The 27,559-nt window shown below is 34.3% G+C and overlaps 1 protein-coding gene across 1 annotated transcript in view; it reads left to right on the forward strand.

Moving 5' to 3' along the window:
* Positions 1 to 23,036, forward strand: part of RIF1 (replication timing regulatory factor 1) — a 59,153-nt gene extending 36,117 nt beyond the window's left edge. The window contains 16 exon segments of the mRNA XM_044913289.1: positions 3,328 to 3,427; positions 6,092 to 6,356; positions 7,531 to 7,573; positions 8,336 to 8,538; positions 9,094 to 9,193; positions 11,433 to 11,552; positions 12,757 to 12,908; positions 13,285 to 13,365; positions 13,448 to 13,502; positions 13,865 to 17,125; positions 18,834 to 18,980; positions 19,280 to 19,357; positions 19,446 to 19,561; positions 20,187 to 20,340; positions 21,842 to 21,950; positions 22,428 to 23,036. Coding sequence (XP_044769224.1) covers positions 3,328 to 3,427; positions 6,092 to 6,356; positions 7,531 to 7,573; positions 8,336 to 8,538; positions 9,094 to 9,193; positions 11,433 to 11,552; positions 12,757 to 12,908; positions 13,285 to 13,365; positions 13,448 to 13,502; positions 13,865 to 17,125; positions 18,834 to 18,980; positions 19,280 to 19,357; positions 19,446 to 19,561; positions 20,187 to 20,340; positions 21,842 to 21,950; positions 22,428 to 22,642 — 5,199 coding nt within the window. The 3' untranslated portion in view covers positions 22,643 to 23,036.
* The last annotated feature ends 4,523 nt before the right edge of the window (positions 23,037 to 27,559 follow it).

A 27,559-nucleotide genomic window follows, 5' to 3' on the forward strand; every position in this document is an offset into this window, starting at 1 on the left:
CACTTCTCTACCTTTAGCCATGGAGAGTATGTTCTGCCAGTTTATGTATCATTTTCTGGGTTATTTGTACTGATGTGGGTGTGATCTTAGGTGTATTTTGGGGATGAGGTGGTTTAGGATCCTCCTAGTCTGCCACCTTTCCCTACCACCTGTTTCTGATAAAGGGTCTCCCTGATTGTGAATTTGATGTATTTGAAAACGTTTATTATGTATTTTAATGCTATACCATCATACTTAATTTGTGACTTTGTCTTCACAGTAATTAGTTCCTCTTTACTGCCTGTTTTGAATTCTGCCAACTTGATATTAACTGATGAATACACTCACACCTTTTTGAGAATTTGTGTAATCTTTTTTTTGTAAAAAAAAAAAAAGCTGAGAAACTTACAAAGAAAAATGCATGAAACAGTTCAGTTTGACAAATTATCATACAGAAATACTTCTGTAGGCATCACCCAAGTCCGTTAATAGAGCATTGTTAGCACCTCAGATGCTCCCCTATGCATTTTGAATCACCATACCCTCCTCTCCCTGAAGAGTGAATTACTGTCCTGACTTTTTGAAAATTTGTTTCATTAAAAATATTTTTACTAGGGCGCCTGGGTGGCTCAGTTGGTTAAGCGACTGCCTTCGGCTCAGGTCATGATCCCGGAGTCCCGGGATCGAGTCCCACATCTGGCTCCCAGCTCAGCGGGGAGCCTGCTTCTCCCTCTGACCCTATCCCCTCTCATGCTGTTTCTCTCTCTCTGTCAAATAAATAAAAATAAACAAAATCTTTAAAAAAAAAAAAAAAAAAAAAAATATTTTTACTATACACCCACACTTATATATTATGTATATTTGTTTAGCAGTGTTCCTTTTAAAATTTTATAGTTAAGTCATATTGTGTGTCTTTTGGGCTCTGTTTTAGTTGGAAGGTTCATCCATGTTGTATTTAACTAAGTTCATTTATTGTAATTATTATATATTTTTCCATTGTATAGATTTAGGATTTTCTTTGTATATATTTTTCAGTTTGTTTTAACATTTCTGTGTCTTTTTGTAGCATATAAGTAAATACAGGAGTCTTTAATAAGTGTATTTAATCTCCTATTGAATAAGAAACGGAGTGTATATTTTAATCCTTAGCTTCTTTCAGATACTACTCTTGAAACTTCTGTTCATCTGTCAAATTTGAAGAGTTAATATCCGTTTTACCCCAGCAAGCAAAGACATTGATATCACTATCCCACAGGTTTTTACACTTTAACACCTTTCAAGTTTTGTTGAAAATCTGAATTTTACTTACTACACTAGTTACTATACAAGGTACTATAAAACTTGGAAAATAAATAGGTTTTCAAAATTTGAGGGTATTTGGTTGCTCATCTTAGTTTCCTGTATTCTATTATTTTCCCTTGTTTTGCTTCACTGTGATTTATTAATTCTTTAATAAAAAAAGATACTTTTCAATAATCATATATATGATTGATAGCTCCTTGTTCACATAATCAATTGATTAGTTATTATTTTTAGGTTCCAGCAAATTTATATTATAGAATTTTGACTAAAGTTACTCATTTGTTATAGCTTGTATTTTTGCAAATGCAGAGTTTGATGGTGATTTTTTTTTTTCTTAAGTTTTCTGTAAAATTGTAGGATTTTTCTTTGGTCTTTGGAATATACACATTTTACCAGCTTGTCTCTTGAGGCATCTTTTTAAATTATTCTTTTCAGTCCTTGATATAGACCCTTTAGGTCTAAAGAGCTGTGCCTTCATCTCAGGAAAATTGCCTTGCTTTATTTAATGGTATTCCTCTTCTGTTTCTGAGTACCATTTTAGATGGTTTTAGACGTTTTGAGTTCATTTTATGTATTCCTTACTTTTCTTTTACTACACCTATTTGTGTTTTGTTTTGGTACTGCTTTCTAGGCGTTGGTATTTCTCTAATTGTTCATTTGTGGTTTAAATGCTGAAAATGTTTTATAATGGTTTTTGTTTTTACAATTAGAGTTTTTAAGTTGGTAATATTTCCTCTTACCTCTGAGCATATTAATGTTTTCTTCTGTTTGCTACTAGATTTTTCCTGATGGATTAGTTCTGTTGGTATTAGGACACCTCAGGATTGTACGTGTTTGTTGATCAAGGTGATACCGGTAGCTGGAATGCATTTCCTCACTGAAGAGAGAGCCCCTTTGCCAGTCTTGATAGCAAATTGTAGTTAGAAGTGTCCTTTACTTTGTAATTGTGAGCAAGGAGGAAGCACTTGGAACTTTGATATCTTCTCTACATGAAAATATAGATTGTCACCTGGACTGACTTTCCCACATAGTTTTCATGGTTAACTAGGGCACTGCTGCTTTCCTCCTTCTGGCCCTTAATTAGCTCATTGGGGAGGTTGTCTTTGGGGGGGCAGACATGTGAATTAGTCCAGTGAAGTGGAAAAGTGGATAGTAATGGAGAATAAGGGGAGAAGAAAGTACATCTGTTTTCTAGATTTTTAATTTCAGTATTTGTTTTAATTAACTTTTTTTCTCAGAACTCTCAGTATGTCTTGTTACTCAGAAGTTTTGCTAGGAAAACTTCTAGGAAAAAAAATTCCACTATTTTGGAATTGTTTTTTGACTCGGTGCTAGGATTTCCTTTGTTTTGTTTCTTAGTCTTCCTACCCCCCTGCCTTTAAAAAAATTTTTCTAGGGAGTCTCTGATGCTTCTATCAATTTGTTTTTTTTATTTCAGTTGGATTTCAGGAGGAGGAGGAAAAGGGTATGAGGGAGCTTAGCATCTTTTTCATTTCTTTGTTGTATCACTGGTTTTAATGAACACTTAAAATTTTCATGAAGAATCCAATAAAGAATCTTTTTTAAAGATTTTATTTATTTATTTGACAGAGAGAGCGAGAGCAGGAACACAAGCATGGGGAGAGGGAGAGGGAGAAGCAGACCTCCCGCCGAGCATGGAGCGCGATATGGGGCTCGATCCCAGGACCCTGGGATCACGACCTGAGCTAAAGGCAGACGCTTAACGACTGAGCCACCCAGGCGCCCCCCCCCCCCCCATAAAGAATCTAAGAACCTTGCTCTTCCATTCTCAGTTTACTGGTTTATATGCTGAATCTTATGGGCATCTTATAATTGAATTATTTTCCCTAAATGTCGAGAAACAAAAATTATGGTACTTGGTGCGCAGCAGTTATAGGAAGTATTTATAACTCTGTACTTCATTTATGTACCTTATACGTTATATATGGGAGTGAAAGTCTTACATTTTTTGTTGATGCTTACTATTTTTGGAAACTATGCCAGTAGTTGAAATTTCTAATATAATACTTAATTGTTCTTTCCTAGAATTTGTTGTTCTTGGATAGGATCGTTCATATAATTACTGTAATGGTGGATTGCATTGACTTCTCACCATACAATACTAAGTATCAGCCCAAAGTTAAATGTAAGTACTTTTTTTTACTTTGTTCACCCACTATTTCATAAACACAATTGTCTAAACTGTTGTCAAGATCAAATCCTAGTATCTTTTCCAACCTCATTTTACCTGCTTTAGATGTTGTATAACCATGTCATATGTGGTTGGCATACAACTATATTGTATAACCTTGGTATGCTAGGAGCTCACATGTTCTTGCACACGCTTGTGATCTCTCCTGTCTCTATCACACACACACAAAAACCTCTTTCCTCCTTTGTATACAATAGAAAGATCAATATTATCCTAGTTAGAGATTGCTAATATGAGTGATTTTACTTATTCCATCTTAGACAAGGAATTACCTGGGCAGGAAACTTTGATGTTTGTTAAAATGTTCTTACTTGTCCCATTACTGGTGACGTTAACTTTTATTGGTTGGTTAAGACAGTATCTGCCAGGTTTTCTATTGTAAGTACCTCTGAGTAATAAATTAATATTTTGTGGCAGATTCTTTAAGACTATGTAAATATCCTTTTTCTTAGCAGACTTTCACCCATGAATTTATCATCCATTAATGCTTCTTGCCTAAAGCTCTAAGATGATTACCAGAATAGATCACATTGTTTCATTTGATTATATTGAATTGTATCAAGATGCTTATCTCCTTTGTCTTTAATTACATTAATTCTAGAAGCTGTCCCTGTTACTTATTTCATATTTTCATAGTAAATCGTTCTAACTCAGGGTCATGAGTTCAGGCCCCACTTCGGGGCCTTAAAAAAAATAAAATTCTACAGTTGTTGAGCACTACTGGGCACCAGTCACTTCCAGGTGCAAATGACATCCTAATGTAAGGTATAGCTTCGTTTTTTCCCCATATATTTTTTTTAAGATTGATTTATTTATTTTAGAGAGTGAGAGATTGTGCATGAGTGCAAGCAGGGAGGGGCAGAGGTAGAGAAAAATCTCAAGCAGACTCCCTGCTGAGCAGGGAGCTGGACTCGAGGCTCAGTCTCAAGATCCCGAGTTAATGACCTGAGCCAAAATCCAGTCAGCCACTTAACCAACTGAGCCACCCAGGTGCCCCTCCCTTATTTTATTTTTATCACTTTGGTGTTCTGTTATTCAGTGGTTTATAATTATTACTAATACTTATGCTCATGTTGGCCTGTATGACCATTTCATGTGTTTCCATTATTTTTTGAGACCTTTGGCATAAGACAATCAGGCTCATCCTGCACTTCTTGTCCTTCAGCCTGGAACCAGCCATATTTCCAAGGAACATTGTTCCTTTTGCTGAGGATGAATGGCATTTAGAAACCGAGATCTATTCGTTATTATTAAGATGTCATTGCTCCGGATCCTCTTGAGTAGACAAGTGTTGGATAGGTGTCATGTGATTCATGGCTCTCTTCTCAGCCTTAACATCCTGGCCTGGAATTTTTGGGTGGCCATTCCAATTTACATTCATGTCTGGGAAACCGATTCTAGGGAAGAAGGTTGACTTCCTTTTGTTAGTAACACTTGTTTGTCATTTCACCACATATTTTTTCATCAGCAAGCACTGATTTAGTTTTCTCTTAAATCTGAGATATTTTACCTTAAGAGAATGGATTCTTTGAAGGAAAGAAAGGTAATTTTTTAATATGTATGATTTCCTTGACAGATGTGGGTTTATCCCTATAGGTAGGTATCTGCAGGATCTAAGAACAGTACACAGGAGGGGCGCCTGGGTGGCTCAGTCGTTAAGCATCTGCCTTCGGCTCAGGTCATGATCCCAGGGTCCGGGAACGAGCCCCGCCTCGGGCTCCCTGCTATGCCAGAGGTCTGCTTCTCCCTCTCCCACTCCCCCTGCTTGTGTTCCCTCTCTCGCTGTGTCTCTGTCAAATAAATAAAATCTTTAATTAAAAAAAAAACAATACACAGGAAAGTCAGTGCTTTTAAAATACATCTTTTTCTTTAAATCTAGGCTTGCTTTTTTTGGATTCTTTCTGAGGATTTGGATCTGTGACTTGTTGAGTGTTATTTGTAGGGTTCAGTGTATTATAGATGAGCCAGGGAGCAATAATTTCTAAGTGAAATTTTGTTTCTTATTTTAAAAATTGACTTTTAAAATTTAATTTTGGAACCTCTCTTTTTTTTTTTTTTTTTAAATATTAGAGTGCTTGCATGTGAGTGGGGCGGGGGGAGGGGGAGAGAATCTTCAAGCATACTCCCCAGTGAGTGCAGAGCTTGTCTCAGGGCTTGATCCCACCACCAATGAGATCATGATGTGAGCTTAAACCAGGAGGTGGACACTTAAGTGACTGAGCCAGTCAGGCGCCCCATGGACCCTGTCTTATGATTTAGTACTTTCTTACAAATCAGTTGTTGAAATTCAGAGAATATAAACATATGAAATGCATTTTATAACTCCTTAGAGAAAATACTCATTTTTCTAGACTTCTTGATCTGCCAAATAGTTTTTCTTTGTCTCTGCTTCGGTTGTAAAGACAATGTTGTGATACTTATCCACTAATGGTATATCATTTTAAGGTTTGTAGGTATCACTCTACAGAAATACGTATATTAGAAGTATCTGTCATTTTTTTAGGTGTATTTGTCACTTAAATGAGGTATAAATTGTAAAGACGTACAGTAACACTTTTCAAAGTATTTGAGTATTTAATAAATTCAATTTTATCTTAGCACCACAGAGACCTTCAGATTGGTCCAAAAAGAAGAAAGAACCTCTAGGGAAATTGGCTTCTTTATTTAAACTTACTGTGAGAGTGATCTATTCTTTCCACACTCTGAGCTTCAAGGAAGTACATTCTGATACTCTCCTCACTGTTGGCAACTCAATCACCAGTATTCTTTCTAATGTACTTGGACGTATTTCTTTGTCTTCTATGATCCGAAAAATATTTGCAACTTTAACAAGACCTCTGGCATTATTTTATGAAAACTTAAAGTAAGTATTTAGAATTTCTACTTAATAACTTTAAATTACATGTCTTTAGATCTAGGTAGCAAACTTTTGTCATTTTCCTAATCCGCTTGTTGTTATGGGTGGTAATTGCTAAAATTTAGTGAAGGGGATAATATATTAACCTGCATTTGTTAAAAAGATAGTTCAGATCACACAAAAATACGAGGTAGAAATTGGGAGTTTGTAAATTTTGTGTGCTAGTTCAACCCCCCTTTTCAATTTAGTACATACCTTTTCAGATTTGATAATACAAACAAGCATACCTGTTAAACATGATGTATATGAAGCATGCCTGACATGCTACTTTGCAATTCAGTACATGGTATACCCTTAAAATATTGTATGCATCTTGCACCATTCATCTAAGAATCTCATTCTCTTTGATGTCTGCAGAGGGTTCCATAAGACTTATATACCCAATTTTATACTTCCAGTTTAATGGACATACATGTTAGGAGACATACATGTTTTTCTAGCCTTTTCCCTCCTAACTTAACAGTACTACAGTTGAACATATTTGTACACATGTCAGTGTCCACGTTTGCCACTACTTCTGCAGAAAGAGGTCCTACCTAGATGTCACATTGTTGGTTCAAAAGGTATACACATTTAAATTTCTGAATTATCGTGTAAAAATTTAATTTACATTATCCTTTACATTTGAATCGAAGCAAGCAGTGCCTTGAACCCTGAAAAATCCCAAATGACATAACTTTGTTAAAAAGCAATTTGAAAGGATTTAACGATGTTTTTTCTAGCAAGCTTATGTGGTTCAATCACAATAGTCTGTCTTTTATAAATTCATGGAGAAAGTTTTAGGAACCAATTTTATAAAAGTACAGAGTAGTACCCCAAATATATTAGCTTTTTGCACATCTTTTAGTCTTTAAGCATAAAAATAATTTATGCTTTTTAAAAGAGGTACAGAAACAAGTATTAGTATTTTGAGGTCTATTCTAGATGTTTTTCTGTGGTTCATTTTTTAAAGATAGGTTTGTTTCATGTTTTAATGTTTGATAATTTGACATTTTTAAAATTAAGTCTTGGGGCGCCTTCTTATATCACTTACAACATGTCTCATTTTTATGGCTGCATTACATATTTTTATGTTTAACTTTCTAAAATGTAAGTGGTACTCTTGTGTTTTTCTTCCCAGGCTTGATGAAGTTCCTAAAGTGTATAGTTGTATGAGCAACAAGGTAAAAATGGACAGTTGTCTGTAAAACATACTTTCATGGTGAAAAAAATGTTAGGGTTTAGGTAATTGTCTTCCTTATATATAGTTCTGATTTGTAAAAGGATTATACTTCCATTTTAATGGACATTTGATAACATGACATGGGCACATAGTTTTTAAAGAAGGATTGAATAATGTTGCTTAAAATTCATACTCCCCACCTCCTATCTTATCTCTTTATACATGAGGGTAATTGGTTCCAGTATTTTATAGGTAAAACTTTTGGGTAGTCAGTTGTTAATCTCTGTTCATGAGAGAACGTAGTTTTTTCCGTTAATGGAAAATAAGTTTGAAATCAAGGTCTTATATCGATAATTACAGTAAATTCACCTGAGAATTTGTCAGGTTATAATCATATTTAAGGCTACAGATGGGAGGTTTTTGTTTTTAAGATTTTTATTTATTTATTTGACAGAGAGACACAGCGAGAGAGGGAACACAAGCAGGGGGCGTGGGAGAGGGAGAAGCAGGCTTCCCGCTGAGCAGGGAGCCCGATGCGGGGCTCGATCCCAAGACCCTGGGATCATGACCTGAGCTGAAGGCAGACGCTTAACAGCTGAGCCACCCAGGGGCCCCATATGGGAGCTTTAAAAAAAAAGTTTGAATTTAAAAAATTGAAATAGTAACATGTTGTGAGTTGTTTAGTATGCTTCGGGCTTTTATTTTTCCTGTTTTAAAAGAACATTTCCATAGGTTATCCTAATAAAATTTTCCTTTTTCCTAGTTAGAAAAGCTACTGGGAGAGATAATTGCTTGTCTACACTTCAACTACACTGGGACTTACGACAGCGAACTTCTTGAACACATCTCTCCGTTATTATGCATAATATTTTTGCACAGGAATAAACAGATTAGAAAACAAAGTGCTCAGTTCTGGAACGCCACATTTGCTAAAGTGTCAACGTTGACTTATCCTGAAGAGTTAAAGTATGCTAACCACAAAACTATTTTATATAGTTACTATGATTGTGTAAATTGCTATTTTGGTCTTAACATGAATTTTTCTTACGAGGAATCATTGCAGAACTTTCCTCAGTTCAGATGTTAATTTGTAATACATGGTAACTATTAAACATAACTTGACCTTTTACTTTGGTCCTTAGAGTAACCGGTGGTTTTAGGAACATAAAAAGCAGTGTTAAATTTTCCTTAATAAAAGAAATATAAAAGGCAAGAAATTGGTGGTTATTAAATCTGGGTGATGGGTACACGGGAATTTAATGTAATAGTCTACTTTTGCTTGGAATTTTGCATGATAAAAATTGGGAAACTTTTAAGAAAATTTGGGAACTGAAGAGGTTAGCAAAAAACTAAATGTTTTACATTTGTCCCAGTTTTGTGTGTGTAGAATGAGAAACAGTCTTTAAGGTGGATATATTTTGCCACTTTAAAATCATAATTGAAGTGTTCTTGTTAACATATTATCAGTATTCACCAGTACTGCTTGACTCAAGGTGTATATGTTTACGTACTTTTTTAAAGACCAGTACTAAGACAAGCCAAAGAGAAATTTCTGTTGCTTTTACCTGGTTTGGAAAATGTTGAAATTATGGAGGAATCCAGTGGACCATATTCAAATGCAGTAAGTTGAGGTTTTTTACTTTTGAATGATGTTTGAGTAGTTTGTTTATTGGCTTTCAGTGTAATTTTTTAAAAGACAGAATCTTAGAATTTTTTTTTTGACGTGATAAACGAGTAAAGCTTAAGCATAAGAGCATCATAATATAGGGTTTTTTATAAAGTCTGTTGCCTGGCTTGAAACACTTTTTTTTAAAATTGAAGTATAATCGACATAGGGTATCCTGTTTCAGGTATACATCATAGTGATTCGATATTTTTATACATCATAAAATGATTTTCGTAAGTCTAGCTACCATCTGTTATACAAAGTTATGACAATGTTACTGACTGTATTCATATAGTGTATATTACATCCCCATGACTTAACTTATTTTATAACAGGAAGTTTGTACTTTTTAATCCCCTTCACCAATTTTTCTGTCTCCAACCAATCCCCCTCTGGTAACCAACAGTTTGTTTCCTGTCTTTGAGTCTGTTTTCTGTTTTGTTCGTTCATCTTATATTTTAGATTCCACATGTTAAGAGAATTCGTACAGTATTTGTCTTTGTCTGACATTCACTTAACATAATACCCTCTAGGTCAATCAATGTTGTCACAAGTGACAAGATTTCATTCTTCTTTATGGTCGGGTGATACATTGTTTCTATTATATTGGTTATTGTAAGTAATGCTGCAGTGAACATGAGGGTGAACATCTCTTCAAATTGGTGTTTTTGTTTTCTTTGGACGAATAGCCGGAAGTGAAACTACTGGGTTCTGTGGTAGTTCTATTTTTAATTTTTTGAGGCACCTCCATACTGTGTTTCATGGTGGTCGCACAGTTTATATTCCCACCAGCAGTTGTACGAGGGTTCCCTCTTCTCCATATGTTTGCTAGCACTTGCTGTTCTTTCTTTTCCATAATAGTCACTCTTAATGGTGTGACGTGATACCTCATTGTAATTTTCCTTTGCATTTCCTTGGTAATGATAGTGATGTTGAGCATATTCTCATGTGCCTGTTGGCCCTCTATATCTTTGGTAAAACATCTATTCAAGTCCTCTACCCATCTTTTAATTGGGATATTTTTTAAATATAAAGTTCCATGAGTTCTTTATAAATTTTGGCTGTTAACCCCTTATCAGGATGTATTGTGAATATTTTCTCCCATTCAGTGTATTGCCCTTTCATTTTGTTTATGGTTTCCTTCACTGTGCAAAAGGTTTTTAATTTGATGCAATTTCATTTGTTTATTTTAGCTGGGTTTTTTTGCCCTTTGGCCTAAAATAATTTTCTGATTTAAGGGCAGGAAATTTCACCATAGATTCTCAGGTAAATAGTCTCTGATTCTTGTTCATTAATGATCCTTTTTGAACTATGGCATTTAGTGTGTATTCCTTTGCAAATGTAATTATTAAAATACATGGTTAAGTGTTGCTTTAGGTAAACCAGGAATAATAGTTACTGGTCTATGTCTAAGCACGAGCTGTCCTTCATTTTCTCTGTTCTTCACATCAAATCTTATTCCTCCTGTCAGAAAAACACATCTTTGCTATCATATAACCCATTTGGAACAAGGTTACTTTGGCTAATAATAATTACTGTCTGAGGATCAAGCAGTAAAGGCATGAGTATTACATATCCATGAGGTAGGACCTCATTAGACAACTTTTTCCCTATTCAACAACAAATGGAGTCTTGGCTGTTAATTGTTTAGAACCTGTAAGAGAAAAAAAGTTAGCTACCTAAGCACTCCAGTTTTTGTTTTTTTGGCTAAAATAAAATTTTCTTATCAGATAATTAGACTTGTTGAGACTTGTTTGGTATAATTTGTCCTGAAAAAGTCTAAAAGGGACATGGTAGGTAATATTTTGTATCATGCATGCCGTATTGTTTGATGTTTAAAGTTTTATGGCTGTGATTATTTCTTAGAAATATTCCCAGTAATAGGAGGGGTCTTTGAGTTCATTAGTTTGATTCATTTTTAGTATTTATATGGTGTATCTTCTTTTTAGAATTTGTAAAATTCTCAAAATATTCAGAATTCATAAAATTTATAAAAATGGTGCAAAATAACTACTGTATGAATTAGAGATGTTAATGAATTAAACAATGGCTCTTTTCTTTGATATGATTTTAATAAGTGAATAATGAGAAGGAATTTGATATTTGAAATGAGTATTATACTGGCATTTTCAAAGCATGAAAAGGAGAAATAGAACATTTGCACTTAAAAATTGTTTTATTTTTAATAAAACAGACAGAAAATTCACAGTTAAATATGAAGATAAGTGGCATGGAAAGAAAATCAAGTGGAAAAAGAGATTCTTTTTTGGCACAAACAAAGGATGCAAAAGAAAACAAGAAACCACCAGTCAAAGTATGTTTTTCCAAACTTAAATAGAACTTTTAATATAAAAGTAGATGGTAGCTTGAGAACATACAGCTTCTAATTGGAAAAAAAAGTGATTAAAGGCTAAATAAAAGATAGGGTTAAAGGAGAATAACAGAGCTTGGTCTAAAAAGACTTAAGATAGTGTGGAAATCTAGAAGCTTTGTGAAATGATGCATTCTTACTAAAGTTAAGTCTGCTTATTATGTAGCATCCAGGTGCGCCTGGGTGGCTCCGTTGGTTAAGTGCCTGCCTTTGGCTCAGGTCATGATCCCGGGGTCCTGGGATCAAGCCCCACATTGGGCTTCTTGCTCAGTGGGGAGCCTGCTTCTCCCCTGCCTGCCACTCCTCCTGCTTGTGCGCGTGCGTGCACTCTCTCTCTCTCTCTCTCTCTGACAAAATCCTTAAAAAAAAAATGTGTAGCATCCATTAAGTATAGTTAATTCAGGCAGTAGCCCCCTTGAGATGGAATGAACTCTACGTATGTTAGTTATAGCATAGGTAGCATAAGAGAACATTTTAGAACTTCTGTTATTGAATAGAAAGAGAACACGTAGGTAAGATATCTGTTTTGGCCTCATATCTAATACCCCTAATCTTACTAATTGCCAGTTAACTGATTTTCAGACAGTAATTCTCTCCTCCGTGACTTTCAATAAGGGTATTCTAGAATATTGAAACGATGGCCCTGGCAAAAATGAAAGAAAAAATGCTATTTTTAAAGAACGACTGTACTGTAGCAACTTTAAAGTAGAATGAAAACAATTGCACTGAAAATTTGTAAAAATAACAGTACCAATGTTACTGGTATGGAGCGTGTATTATTTCGGTGACTTTTACTTAATTTGACTTAGTTTATGCTTCAACTTGAGAGCTGCTGATATATTCTCTTCTTGCCACATCACTTGATTTCCATATGTTGGCCGGAAAAACATACTTGTCTGTGCTTTGTTGGTAAGTAAGTTGCCTACTTTTAAAGAGGTGTAATTTTATTTCTGAATGTTTATTAAAAGCAGAATGAAAGGGAAGGACATTGTACTAATTATTAACCAAGGATATCCTATAGGTTTGAACTTCAAACTTCCTAGTCATTATTGAATAACTTCACTAGAGTGCTGGAATAGAGATTGATTGAAGTGTTGGAAAATCATTTGGAAGCTCAAACGTACATTTGCCTTTTGTAAATTTGCAGTTGAAATTAGAATCGTCTTCTGCCAAAACAAAGAGTGAAATGCCTTTGGAAGAGGAAGAGTCTATTGACTTTGTGTTTATACCTCCAGAAGGAAAAGAAGCAAAGGAAAGAATACTAACTGAACATCAGAAAGAAGTATTCAAAACAAAGAGGTTTGTAGCCTTTTATCTTGAATTGGGTATTCTGTACCTATATTTAGATTTCATGCGGTAACTGTAACTTTGTGTTTAGAACTAAAATACTACATATAATATGCTATATTTTAATGCCAAAAAGATATGCCAAATGTGGCTGCGTTTCATAATATATACAGTTACTTAGTAATATACCAAAGGTTTATGCATTCAGAGCTCAATCATTAATGGAGGTAGTGTTGGAGAAGGTAGAGAAGATGATTTCATGGAAAATAAACATCTAAGCCTTAATTTTACATTGTTCTTAAAAGATAACTAGATGTGCAAATCTAAGTTTAATTTCTAATTATAGGAATACCACATTTTGAAGTTATTTATGTAAGATCTTTTTCAGATGCGATATTCCTGTCATGTATAATAATCTGGATGTTTCACAAGACACTTTGTTTTCTCAGTATACCCAGGAAGAGTCCATGTAAGTATGGAAGCTGTTGAAGTAACTGGTTTTCTGATTTTTAATTAAAAACAGTATTTTAATTCATACATTTTTACTTTAGGGAAATTCCTGCTTTAACTGAAAAATCAAAGGAAGATTCCAAGGTGATACCTAAGGTATATTTGGTATTTCATGTTTGGGGGTTTTTAGAATCGTTCCATTATGAAATCTCTAGTATTAATTTTAAGATATATTGCATAATCTCATAACTCTCACTGATAGACTTTCACAGAATTGTAGTTACTGTGTTTGTGGATGTGTGTGAGTGTATGCGTGTTTAAAGTAAATATATTTGGCTTTTAAAAATATTTATAATTAGAAACACAAATTAATGGGCATCTATCACCACCTTTGGAATATTTGCAAAATACTGAAAGTCAGTGATTTGCCTTTTGAATTCCTGAAGTTTTACACTACGATTTCCCTCAGAAATCTTGTTTGTTGTTTAATCTATATACATGTGTACGTTTCTGTGCAGGAGGAACAAATGGAAAGTGACATTGTTATTTCTCAAGATGTCATGGAAAACTGTGGTATGGATGAGCATCTTGAAAAGGTTTCTCTTTCAAATAATGACTGTGATTCTAATGAGGAAACGAGTCCAGAAGTACCGAGCAGTAATAATGATGCCAGAAAGAAAGCTTTAATTTCATCAAAGAAAACGACCGAATGTGTATCTAATGCAGAAAATACTTCTGGTCTCAACAGTAGCTCAGTTTCTAATACCATTATTTCTGGAACTCCCCCACAGCCTACAAGTCGGAGGCAAACGTTTATTACTTTGGAGAAGTTTGATGGTTCAGAAAATAGACCTTTTAGTCCGTCCCCCTTAAATAATATGTCATCAACTGTAACAGTGAAAAATAACCAGGAAGTCATGGGTAAAACAGATACTCCACCAAAAGCAAAGAAAAGAGAAATGGTTTCTGCAAAATGTGATTCTGAAAAAATAGCACATGGAATTAAGAGATCAAGCCGAAGGTCAAGTAAAGCTGAACAAATAGGGAACAAAAGGTCTAAACTCTTAATGAGATCCGATCAAGAGAAAAATACTCAGGAATCTATTGATGGCACAGTAGTCTTAGAAAATAACCCACCTGGTTTGCTTAATCAAACAGAATGTGTGTTAGATAATCAGGCTCATCTCTCTGAATCTGTGATGGAATATGAGGATACAATGCTTAAACCAACAATAGAAAATGTAGTATTATTAGAAAACAATACTGTAGAAGAGAAAACATTAGGAATCAATTTGGAATCCAAAGAAAATACACCCCCAGCTATAATACCAGCAGATCAAATGGTAGATGAGGATAGTCCAGTTCAGATAACTCCAAATCAAAAAACGCTTAGACGATCCTCAAGGCGACGTTCAGAAGTAGCAGAGCCTACCACTGACAGCCAAGAGAAAGAAAATAATCATCAAAAAAAAGAAAGACGTAAGGAAGAAGAAAAGACTCTTCACAAAAGTCCGTTGCATGTAAAAGATGATGTGTTACCTAAGCAAAAACTGATTTCTGAACAAACTGTACAGGAAAATTTAATTGAGAAAGGAAATAATGTACACGAGAAGACTTTTGGGGAAACCAGCACTACTGCTGAAATTGATGAAAATAAAAGAAAGCTAGACCTTGAGAATACTAAATCTGAGGGAGACGGTGCCCAGGACTTTGCAGATAAGTCCTCTGAAAAACCAGTAAGTGGTCGAACACGGTATCAAACAAGAAGAGCATCCCAAGGTTTACTTTCCAGCATTGAAAACTCAGAATCTGATAGTTCTGAGGCAAAAGAAGAAGGTTCTAAAAAGAAGAGATCTGGAAAATGGAAAAACAAAAGCAGTGATAGTGTTGACATTGAAGATCAGGAGGAGAAAGTGATAAAACAGGAATGTGTAAATGTTGACAACCAGACACTTGATTGCAAAGCAAATTCTGAAGTAGAGAGAGACCTAAAATCTCAGATTTGTGAACAAAAAGATGAGAGTAATAATGTAACTCTTGAAGATTCTACAGTATCTTCAGATTTATTGCAGATTTCTGATGACGTGTCAACTACTTACGAGGGAAAAAGTAAAACCAACAAATGTACAGAATATTCCTTTTCAAACCCTTCTGTGCCAGAATCAAATCTAAGGACTAGAAATGCCAGCAAGAGATTACAAAAACGAGATTCTACAGAAAATGACACCGTGGGAGAATCCTCAAAAATAGGGACATCAGACATTTCTTTGCTTTCTGAAAAAACTTTTCAAACACTTGAATGCCAGCATAAGAGAAGTAGGAGGGTAAGGAGATCTAAAGGTTGTGATTGCTGTGGAGAAAAATCACAGCCTCAGGAAAAGTCATTCATTGGGTTAAAGAATACGGAAAACTATGATGTAAAAGTCAATGAAACAAAAAAGACAGATATGCAAACACCTGTAAATGTATCAGAGACTTCTAAAGCTAATCTGTGCTCTGAGGTAAAACTTTCAGATGAACATAATGGTGTGAATTTTCATTTGGGACTCAAGGAGGAGAGTGATGCTGTTAATGATTCATTAATTATATCTGAAAGTGAGTTGAAAGAAAATACTATTCAAAACCCTCTTCCTTCTGAAGTAGTAAATTTTGAAGAAGAAACTTGTGATATGGTTTCTGAAGAAGCAGCACCTCTTGAAAGCCAAGAGCCATCCAATAAAAAATGTAAAACTGTTAGCCCATGTTTAGGTGATTCCAGAGATAATTCACTGGAATGTTCTACTTTGGAGACCAAAGAAGAAAAGTCAGAGGCTATCTTGGAAAAGGAATTAAGTATAGAGAACATTGTCAATGTTGAAACAGATGCATGTAAAGCTAAAGCAAAATTCATTCCAGAAGAAGTAGAAGCTATTGAATTGGATGTAGAAAGTGATAAATCTGAAGCTAGCTTTTCTGAACAAAAGAGTACCGAAACTGGTATTAGTGAAGAAGAGGTAATGGAGATAAATAGTGAAAGAAGTGATGAATCTGAAGCAGAGGCAGCTGAAAAACTGAAGGCTGAAGAAGCAGTAACTGAAGAATTTAATTCTGGTGTTGGTCATTCTGATAATACCACAGAAATGAGTGCTCAGGTAGAGATACCTGAACAAACAGCAGTTGGGGAATTAGGTGAAAGAAGTGACGAATCTGGTCCAGGCTCATCTGAAGAAATGAATGCTGAAATGGAAAATTGTGAAGAGACAGTGATTGGTGAGGTGAGTGCTGAAGCTGATCAAGTCAATGAAACAGAGGACAGGGACTCGACTACCAAAATCTCTACTAAGCCTGTACAAGCCGAAACAAAGACTTCAACTATGGAAATCGGCAGTTTTGTTCTCAACACACTTGGGATGAGCACTGAAGAAGGAAAAGTTGACTCTAATGAAACTGAAACAAATACTGAACTTAGTAAGTCTGAAGAAACAACATCAGATGACAATCGAGTGGTGGGGGGAAATGATGAGATTTTACAGGAAGTTCACCATACTTCAGAGAAAGTGGAGGAAACATCACAGTCTCTGACATCTGAAACAGCCATCTCTGAACTAATAACAGAAGACAATAATGCATCTCCTCAAAAATTAAGGGAACTTGATCCTTTACTTGTATCAGCAAATGGCAGTCCTAGTGGCATGCAGACACGCTGTGTATGGTCTCCTTTGGCTTCTCCATCGACCAGCATTTTAAAGAGAGGACTGAAAAGGCCTCAGGAAGATGAGATATCGTCACCTGTTCACAAGGTAGGGGAATTGAGGCTGAATATTAATAAGTCCATATTTGAGTATTTTAGCCATACAGTGGTTCCTGTTGAATGACAGATTTTAGATTAATAGAACCAACACATTTTAAATAATTACGGCGACTAGGGAAAAGGGCAGGTAGAAGAAAAAGTGTTGATAAAAGGGGACTGAAGCCCTTAGATATTCCTTTACTTGAGGACACTAAAGATCTTCAGCCATGTACCTTGTTCACCTTTTGCAGAATTGATGAGGATCTCTCATGGATTTTTGGTTTTGTTTTGTTTTATTTTGTTTTGCTCATAACATACGAGGAAACATTTAGTAACTGATAAAACAGCTTTAGTTAGCACTCACTGTGTGCTAGGACATTATGCAGTCTGTTTCACATTTAAGTGTTTAGATAAACTCTTATTTCCAGACCTTGTCTAATGAAAAAAAAGTCTCAGGCTGTGCCTTTATCAGTTTCTGGATGTGATTTCATTTATAATTTTATTTCCCCATCTTCACTAAACTGACTCCTTTGGTTTATAAACATGGATTCTATTTGCTTTAGCTCCTGACCCTGTAACTTGCAGATAATTTGTTGAATGAATAAATTAAAAAAGTAAAAGTTACTTGTGCTTACATAGCTCAGCTTGTTCTCTCCTTAGTAAAGGAGATGTTCTAAAAAGGTATGATGTGAGCATTCTTTAACTTTGAAATTGCATCTGCCATTTACTGTAGGATACATGTGTTTATATATACAGACATACATTATAGATAGAGGATAGACTTAATATTGCCTCTAGCAAGCACATTGTGAAGACTTCCTCAAGATGTACCAAAAGTTCTTACACTGAGAATTTAGTTTTTTGGTTTTGTTTTGCTTTGCTTTTTTATTGAGGTTCTTTTTTAAAGTATCTTAAGTTGGAAGTCTTTGAGAAGTATGAAGATAGAATATGTTGGGATTGAGGTCTTCAGTATATTTTTCTTCATTATGTTTTAGATTGTTAAGAAAAGTTAACTAGTCATGTTTTATTTGATAGTACCTCAAATTTAATTTTTATTTAGGCAACAGTAAGACATTGTAGTTTTCTATAGCAGATACGTACAGAATCTGCCCACTCTTGGGAATCAAGACCAGGAGACATTTATATACATGGTTAGTGGTTATGCCTTATTGCATATTTATTTATTGCATATTATATCAAATAGCTGAATGAATGAACACATTGTAAGAGTTTAGAAGAGGCGAAAGTGAAAAATTGCCACCCAGTTGCTGTGACTCTGGTACCCTCTAAAGAGTTTAGAACAGGGGTTAGTATGATAGACCAGAGGCCACTTAGTACTATTTCTGCCTCTTTACCTTGTATTTTTAAGTCACTGTAGTAAGCTTACAAGGTTAGTATAATTTGATGATACAATTTCAGCTGCTACATGCAGTTTCATTTTTCTGCCATTGTCCCTGTTTCGGTCTTTGTTGGTATATTATGTAGAGACCGTTTAGAACATGGATAATTGGAATGACCTGTGGTATTAAGCAGTATCCGTGAAAGCAGCCATTAGGAAGAAATACAACTATGTGCACTTGGCTTCTAGTGAAGTAAATTAAGCTTCTAAACCTACATTCTATTTTAGGGGGACCTTATAATGAGTATTTATGGTGTGGTTTGTTTTTTTGTTTTTTTACTTTAATTTTGTTAAATAAAAACATGACCTGTGTTTTCAGGTTCGCCGTGTCTCCTTTGCAGATCCAATATACCAGGCTGGATTGGCAGATGACATTGATAGGCGATGCTCTATTGTTAGGTCCCATTCTTCAAATAATTCTCCCATAGTAAAAAGTGTTAAAACTTCACCTACTGCACAATCTAAGGTAAGCTGTGGGCTTTAAAATACGCTTATATGTATGCAGGTACAGAATTGCATTGTGTAGTTTGTCTTAAAACTAATAATAAGACTTCTTTGGTTTGGATACATTGTTTTGTCTGCAACATGGTAAACATGAAGAGGTGGGACGAGGCAGTGATAATCCAGTAATTGATTAGGTAATAGGTTATTACATTTACATTTTCTCAAAATTTTAGGAAGTTACTGCACTCTAAGTAATGAAAGTTGTAAAATTATAGTTTTCTAGGGTTCTGAGTTTTTTTTTCTCTCCTTTCTTCTATCTAGCATAATGCCACTTCAACCAAAGGATTTCTGTCCCCAGGATCACGTAGCCCTAAGTTTAAGAGCTCAAAGAAGTGTTTAGTAAGAAGTGCTTTAGTTTTCATGAAACTTTATATTTTCATGTTCAATCAGGTGACCTCTATTTAACGGTTTTGAAATTTACTCTAAGATTACAGAAATGGCTAAAGAATCTATGCCATGTCCAACAGAAAGTGTTTACCCAGCTTTGGTGAACTGCGTGGCTCCAGTTGATATCATTTTACCTCAGATTACATCAAACATGTGGTAAGTAGTTACTTGTGCTGGTTTATACTTAAAGATGCCACTTGTTTAAGAGGAATGTTTAAATGATCGAGGTTCTTATATTTAGAATTGACTTACATGCACTCTTGCACATTTTATTTTAGAAATAAAAATTAATATGGGAAGATGGGACAGGTTGGGCAATAAGAGAAGCATCTATCATAATACAGTAATGGTTAAGATAATTGTGTGCTTAATATTTGCCAGATGCTGTGCCGAACTCTTGGCATATGTTCTCTTATTTAATCCTAATTATAAATCCCATAAGGAGTATAATTACTATTTCCACTTTACAAGTTGAAGTTTACAAAGGTTAATCCACCAAAGTCATGCAACCATTAAGTCATAATGTAAGTGAAGTCAGACACACATTGCGCTTAGTCTCTTCCCAGCACTATTGCATAAGCCAGGCAAACATACCAAATTCAAATTTTGTTTTAAATAAAGTGTATATGTGCCTATCCTCAGAGTGGGCTACGTGAGCCTATATAAAATTCAGTTATGATTCAGCATAAATTCAGGAAATTGAGCTGGGTAGGCCCTCACAAATAGAAGAAATGTGAAAGTATATGATGACATTTTTCCTTTTTTTTCTTAACCTCTTCAGGGCAAGAGGACTGGGACAGCTCATTAGAGCCAAGAATATAAAAACGATTGGTGATTTGAGTACTCTTACAGCATCTGAAATAAAAACTCTTCCTATCCGTTCTCCAAAAGTGTCCAATGTAAAAAAGGCTCTTAGAGTCTATCATGAGCAGCAGGTAAACTTAGGTGTTCTAAATCATGTATAGATAAATGATCTCACAGTAACAATTACAGAAGTTGGTAGTCTTGCTTAAAAACTCATTTTATGCCACCTTTTCTTCCCTTCCCCCACAGGCAAGGTTAACTTAAAAGATCACTTTATAATTCCCCAGAGAAGTTTGCTTCTTGATTTTGTACCGTTTTGTATAATGCATCTCTTTGTTCCTTGAGTTCTCTTCTACCCCCTTGACTCATTCATTTCCACCAAATTGGTGATTGGTTCCATGGCTGCTATTCCTAAAACCTGGATGTTCAAATCTAAACATTATAATAAAAATCTTGCAAATGTGTAATTAACAGTATTTCAGTTTTGATGTCCAACACAGCTGGAACTAATTTTTCTTGTTCTTACTAACTTTTTGTACATAAATATTTTGGGTCATAGCCATTTTTCAAGATTCTGATAAAAGCCAAGATTCTTCACCCCCCCCCCCCCAGCTCCTTTCAGAAGAATTCAGACTGTATTGAAACCTATGCAGAGACCCTTTATGTGTCCATTGAAATTACACAAAATTGTGAATAAATGAAAACAGGGTACGTTAAAGCTTGAAAACCAATGTTTATATTAGAATTTCCGAGACTGGAGTTTGCTAACTACTGAAGACTTCTGCTGTTTTCTTGAAAGTCTTTGATTTAAAGATTATTAAATATTTGTAATCTTTAAAAACTCTTTTAAGAAACCCAAAGATTATATTAGTAATTTTCAGTCTCATTGACTTGCCTGTTGTGGACCTTTCATAGAAGTGGGATCATATAAGCTGTGGTCTTTTGTGACTGGCTTCTTTGAGCATGATGTTTTCAAGGTTCATGTGTATCAGTACTTCATTCCTCTTTATGGCTAAATAATACCCCTTGTATGAATATACAACATTTAGGTCATCCATCAATTGCTTAACATTTAGATTGTTTTTACCTTTTGCTCTTATGTACACTCATACAAGTTTTTGTGTGGACATGTTATTCTTTCTGTTGGGTGTCATAGGAGTCGAATTGATGGAGCCATCAATATGGTAACTCTAACCTTTTGAAGCTAATATTTTCTCAATCACTAATCAGTAAGCCTGGGAACACCTTTCAAAATTGTATTCTTTTTTTAAAAAGTCCATACGTTTTTTAAGCTTGGAAATCTCTGCCTTGGATTTTCTTATGCTCCTAAACTTGGGAAATATAGTGTAATTTTCTTGGCTACCATGGCTATTTCTTGAGAAGCCCATTATAAAATATTTTGAACTCCTAACCAGCTTTTTGAGAAAACAGAAAACACTTTGTAATCCCTTTTTTTGTGTGTGTCGTTAGTAGACCGTAGTTTCTTAACAAGATTTACTAAGCTAATAGTCATGTGATGGGCTGGGAAACGTATGTCAGGTTCTTTTCCAGTGCTGGTGATGTTGGTCCTTTTAAAAGCAACTTTCAGTTTGTTGGTTTTGTTTTTGTTTTACTGGCCTGTGTATAATCAAGGTAAAGTCTCGTGGACTAGAGGAGATTCCAGTTTTTGATATTTCTGAAAAAACAGTAAATGGAATACAAACTAAATCTCTCCCTTCTGATGAAGAAAGACTTGCCTCAGGTATGTTTTAGCAAAGCGGGACAATTTTAGTTACAGCATCAGCTGACTTTGAATATATGCTTCTAGTTTTAATTTGACCATGCTCTGTTAATTTGATAAGGTTTTTGTTTTGGGGGGGGGGTTTTTTTGGTGCTAGTGGCAAAGTGCATGAAAAAGTAACTGGTATTGACTCCAGGTATATCTAGTTGTTTTTCTCAAATTGTCAACTGCTACTCAAATAAGGATATAAACTAAACAGTTTATGTTGTTATGCTGTTAATAAAAATGAGGTATCCTGGCTATTTCTTTAATGGCACTGAATAAGTTCTGGTGTAGATTTTTCTGTTGCCTTGTTCTCTTGAGGAACAGCAGTACCTCAGCCTGCACACTCAACTTAAATCTTAGGCACTTAAATTTTTTATTAACTTAAAAGGAGATACATACAACTTAAGTTTTATCTGGAATAGATTAATTGTGCTTTTTTTCTTTTTCTTTTAGATTTAATTGATCCTGTTGCTTTGGAAACTCCATTACCTAAAAATCTTGTGGCACAGATTAGTGCACTTGCTCTTCAACTAGATTCTGAAGATCTCCATAATTATTCAGGAAGCCAGCTGTTTGAAATGCATGAGAAACTTGGTACCATGGCGAACTCTATAATAAAAAATTTGCAGTCACGTTGGAGGTCACCAACCCATGAAAATTCTGTTTAGTATTTTAAGAGAAAAGTGAAGGTTTGTGTTTTTTTTTTTTTCTCAACATCACTGGATTTGTTGATCATAAAATAAGTTCTGAAATATAGCACAATATCAGACTGAACGTTCGCAAAGTTGATAACATTTCAAACCCTGAAGGGCTGTGACTTAACGTAAGTTCAATTTTTTAAGTTTGTTATGTAATATTTTTGTTCATACAATATTTTCTTGGCCGCTATGCATAGTTTTTCAAAAATTTAAATATCTTACTGAAATATGGAAGCGAAAACTAGAAACAAAAGCATTTTATTCACACATCTTAAACTCCTACATATTCTGATGAAACATTCATGAAAAATGAAAAATACCTTATTTTAAGTAAGTAAAATTGAACATTTCTATTTGAATTTTTCGCTGAACTGATAAAGGTGTTTATACTTTTTTTTTTTTAATTTATATTTGTTGTGCCTGAGGTTTAAGAAATTTGTTCACCTTAAATGAGACGCAAAAGAATTGGATCATTTTTTCCGCAGATGTCAACTTTGGACAGCTTTCAAGAAAAATACCAAAAGCTGCAACTTTGGGGTTAAAATATTAAAGCAGAACATACCTAAAATTCCATTCATTTGTGCAGCAGCATTTGCTTGTGAAAATTTAGTCATATGAAACACATCATATTCATTTTAAAATGCACGACTCTTTGTATATTATGTATAGATTACAATGTTTTTAATTTATAAATTTCAGCCTTTGTTAATGGCATGAATTTTTCTGCAGCTACTTGTGAATACCTTTGTTTAATAGAAACTATTTTATGTATATTAAATACTGAGATATCAGTATTGACAGTAGAAGTGCTTTGTGGGCTTGCTGCAGATATTTGTAGGGTTCTGTATCTACAAATACAAATAGTTTTGTACTTAGTAGTCTTAGTAACAACATGAGTTTATTTTCTAAAGTAACCAGAAGGAGTTAAAGTTCTAGAAATGAGAAGGTGTTACATGAGAACTTCGTTATTCATACCCATTACTTTTGGGGGGGGGGGGCGGTTTGGAAGGAGGGTATCAGCCACTAGAAAGCTTCATTACATTTCTTTTTAATGGAGAGTTTGACTATTTTTGTTACAACTTGGACTATATGAAATCTAGAAATTACCTGTTCTTTTCACCTACACCTAAAGCAAACTTGGAAGAAATTTGAAACTGTTCTTTTGAAATATGTATGTTTTGCCTGTTTTTAAAAATAGGGTGTATATAATTAAAACATTTGTAAATTTTACCGACTAGTATTAGTGCCTGACTTCCCATATTTGTTTCATCTTTTTACAGTGAGAATATATCATTTGCTCTCTGATTAGAATGAGTGAGTGACCTTCACAGTTTCATACTTTATTCAGAACTAACCAGCTTGAAAAGGCACACATTCTTCAGCAAGTTACAGAAAGTTTAATTCTTGTGTTTAGTTAGTTCTTATATTCAGAAGGGGACCACCCGCCAGCCAGAAAAGTTGGTGTCTTTTTCATAATTATAAATCCATCATCATCACAAATATTTTGGGGGGGTTATAAGTTTCATAGTCCTATCCCAAGGTTGGGTTTAAAGGAAATTCTGGGACCATAAACTGAGGATTGTAGCTTGAAGAAATACTAAAAATGGAAACTTGTTGACAAAATTACAACTGGTTTATATTACCTCCCATTTCCCAAATTATATTTTACAGTTAAGAGGCACATAAATTTTTAGTTAACAGGTGTAAGAAGGAGTATGTACATGTGTTTGTATGGAGTCAAAATTGGCTTATCTCATGCTTATGTCCTCTTAATGTTTGTGTGAACTAGCTGGTGAAATGAAGTTCTTGAGAACAAGAACAGCATAGGAGAAAATGTGACTAAAGTGATTGATTAGCATTTACTTAAATCACTGAATTTGATACAAGCACAAGTTTAATTTTCAAATACTGTGGTTGAACAAGGATGTGTTTAAAAATGTTACTTGAAGGCAGAAGCCAGTTTGCTAAATCTTCATTGTTGATATAGTTGTTAAGTGTATATTTGAGGCACCTTATTTTTAATATTCTTGCCTTAAATTTTTCCCTGAATGATTCCTAAATAGCAAAAAATATTAATTCTCCTTGATCGGTTTCAGTATGTTGTTTAACTATTAAAATTAAATCAGTTTTTTCAATATTTTCTAAGGGTTAATAAAACAAATGGCAAATATTAATAAGAACACTCAAATGTGATTTCTTATTTTATGCATTTATAAAAAGAATCTGTTTGCTGCAGAAGCACAGTATAATTTCTCATGTTCCAAAATGGACTTCATATGGTGGATTTAAGTTTTCAGTGTTGCACTGAGCCCATTGTCAAAGATGTTATATTTGAACAAGTTTGAAAGCCATTGTTAAATGGTATGGAGCTTTTGCTCAAATTCCATATAGTGTAGGATGAATCAGGTTTAGTGATAATGTTATCGGATAATATAGTCAAAAATAAGATTTAAATCTGAACATGATAGTTTCTGGCGTTGCTCATGGATTCTTTTCTTTACAGCTTGAAAGTAGGGATTCTGTTATATATTTTAGAATCAAAAAAATGTTAAGGAAATTGGATTATATTTTGTCTAAAATAAAAGTGGCAGGGCAAGAAACAAAACTGGGAAAATTGGAGGGGTGTGTAAAATATACAATTAGAGTATTTTTTCTAAGATAAAGGAATGATAGTAATTAAAAATAAGTGCTGTTTTAAAAACCTGTGTTGGAATTTAACAGAAAATAGGAGCTTAAAAGGGTTCACATTTTACCTTAATGTCATTCTTTCCAAATGACTTTATAATCCAATAGGAAGGGCATAGTTTCCATCTCATATCCTTCTTTATTAATTTTCAGGGAGATGATTTGCAACTGGGCTAGAAGGCCATAAAATAGCAGTTACTGACATTATTAGGCTAAGATTTTGGTGGGGGAGAGGGAGCTGTTTGCACATTAGCACAACCCATGTCTGTTTTATCCCTAAGCCATCAGAAGGGTCTTATACATTGTATACAAGTGTTAGAGTTTAAGTTTTGACTTTAACACAGTGCTTCTCAAACTTGTATGTATGTATGAAAATGCAGATTCTGATTCAGCAGGTCTGGGATGGGGCCTGATAGTTCATCTCTAAAAGCTCCCACATGACCCATACAAATGCTGATGTCTATGGATTGCATTTGTGGTGGTTAGGCCTACGAGGCTTCAGGCTGTGAATTAGGTGATAACACAGGCAGGTTTAAGTCCCAGGAATTATTGCCACAAAAGATAAAATTTAGTGTTTTTTTTAAATAACTTTTTCAGGTTTATGATTGGGGTTGCAGACTGGTCTTGAAGGCTTCAAATTAGAGTTCAAAAGTTTTTCAAGAGTTAAAGGTAGAATTTTGTCTCATTTGGAGCCTTTTTTAGATATGGAAAATTTATTATGGTTTGGGGAGGAAGATTTACGTTTTTAAATAGGCAAACAGTTACTTATGTTATAAAGAACCTTCCTAAACGATGAGACAATGTGAGCCTTTTTTAATGAATAGTGTATGTGGATTATGTTCTCATTTTTTTTTAATACAAAAGTAAATTTTCAGATATTAGAAATATATTTAGTCTCTAAATAAATCTTGTCTTCTAAGTTATGGGGCTTCATTGAAAACAGACTACCCTAAGATTAACTTGGCGGTTAAGTTAGCAGTACCCAAATAAGCCCTATCTGACAGATCCGACTTGTCATTTTAGTAAAGACCTCTGGTTACTTTGCTGTTATATTGTTGAAATTTTCTATTTCATCTTAAAATGGTGTTTGAAAGACAGTTGAATAATTTGATTCTCTAAAAATGAGTTTTTCTCAGCATTCTGTTATGTTTCCCTCACATGTTTTAAATTCTCTTTTCATAAGAATTGTACTCATCCAGAGCACTTAAGAAAATGTAGCCAGAAGTGAAATAATGGTGTTTTTTAATTGATTTATCAAAATTTGTTGATTGCTTGATTTATAAAACAAATCTGGGCCTTCGGTTTGTGATGGTCCAGTTAATATGATATGTTTATCATATGCCAGGCTTTGTATATTGCTTTTTGAAAGTATTAAAATCTGAGTCATTAGGGTTTGGAATCTATAGCTATTTAATAGAGTAGTAGTCTAACAATTGAATGTTCACCCATTTCTTGGAATAGAATGTAAATTTTATAACATGGTCTTAACCATTTTTTCTTTATATACCAAGCCAAAGAACAATAAAACCAAACATGAAGTGCCAAGCTGTAAATGCTTACTCTTCTGAAGTATACCATTTAGAAGAAAAGATAATCTCGCCCTTTACCTGAGAGTATAAGATTGAAGGCAATATTTTAAATTGATAGCACATGGAATTAAAAAAAAAAGTATGTAGCTTTTTAGTATAGGGACAGTCATATAAACTTTGAAAATAGCTGACAGGTATCCTATATATAAAACAGTACCAGAACTGATACTCATAAATACCCTGAATAATTGTTTAAAATAGACATTATTTACAGGTCACCTGTCAGGCTCGGTCAGTGGTGGAGCATGCAACTCTTGATTTTGGAATTGTGAGTTCAAGCCCTACATTGGGAGTAGAGATTGCTTAAAAACAAAATCTTTTTAAAAAATAAAGTATACATTATTTAATATCCTGCCCCACAAAAAGGAGTAAATAACTCCCAGTAATAGGCAGAATTATTTCTTAAATGAATAAATTGCATATAACTAGAAGGTTCACCTTCAGGATAAAGTCATGGAATGGAAAATGGAATATAGCATAACAGTTATTTTGATACTTAATTAAATAATTAGCAAGTTTCTAAAGACGTTTTTATTTTTGTAGAATGGGAATTTTCTAGAAAATGAAATTAAGAACAATGAATTTTGAGTATAGAAACTGAAATATGGCAGTC

Source organism: Neomonachus schauinslandi, chromosome 3 (genome assembly GCF_002201575.2).
Source record: "Neomonachus schauinslandi chromosome 3, ASM220157v2, whole genome shotgun sequence".
In the NCBI taxonomy this organism is placed as follows: domain Eukaryota; kingdom Metazoa; phylum Chordata; class Mammalia; order Carnivora; family Phocidae; genus Neomonachus; species Neomonachus schauinslandi.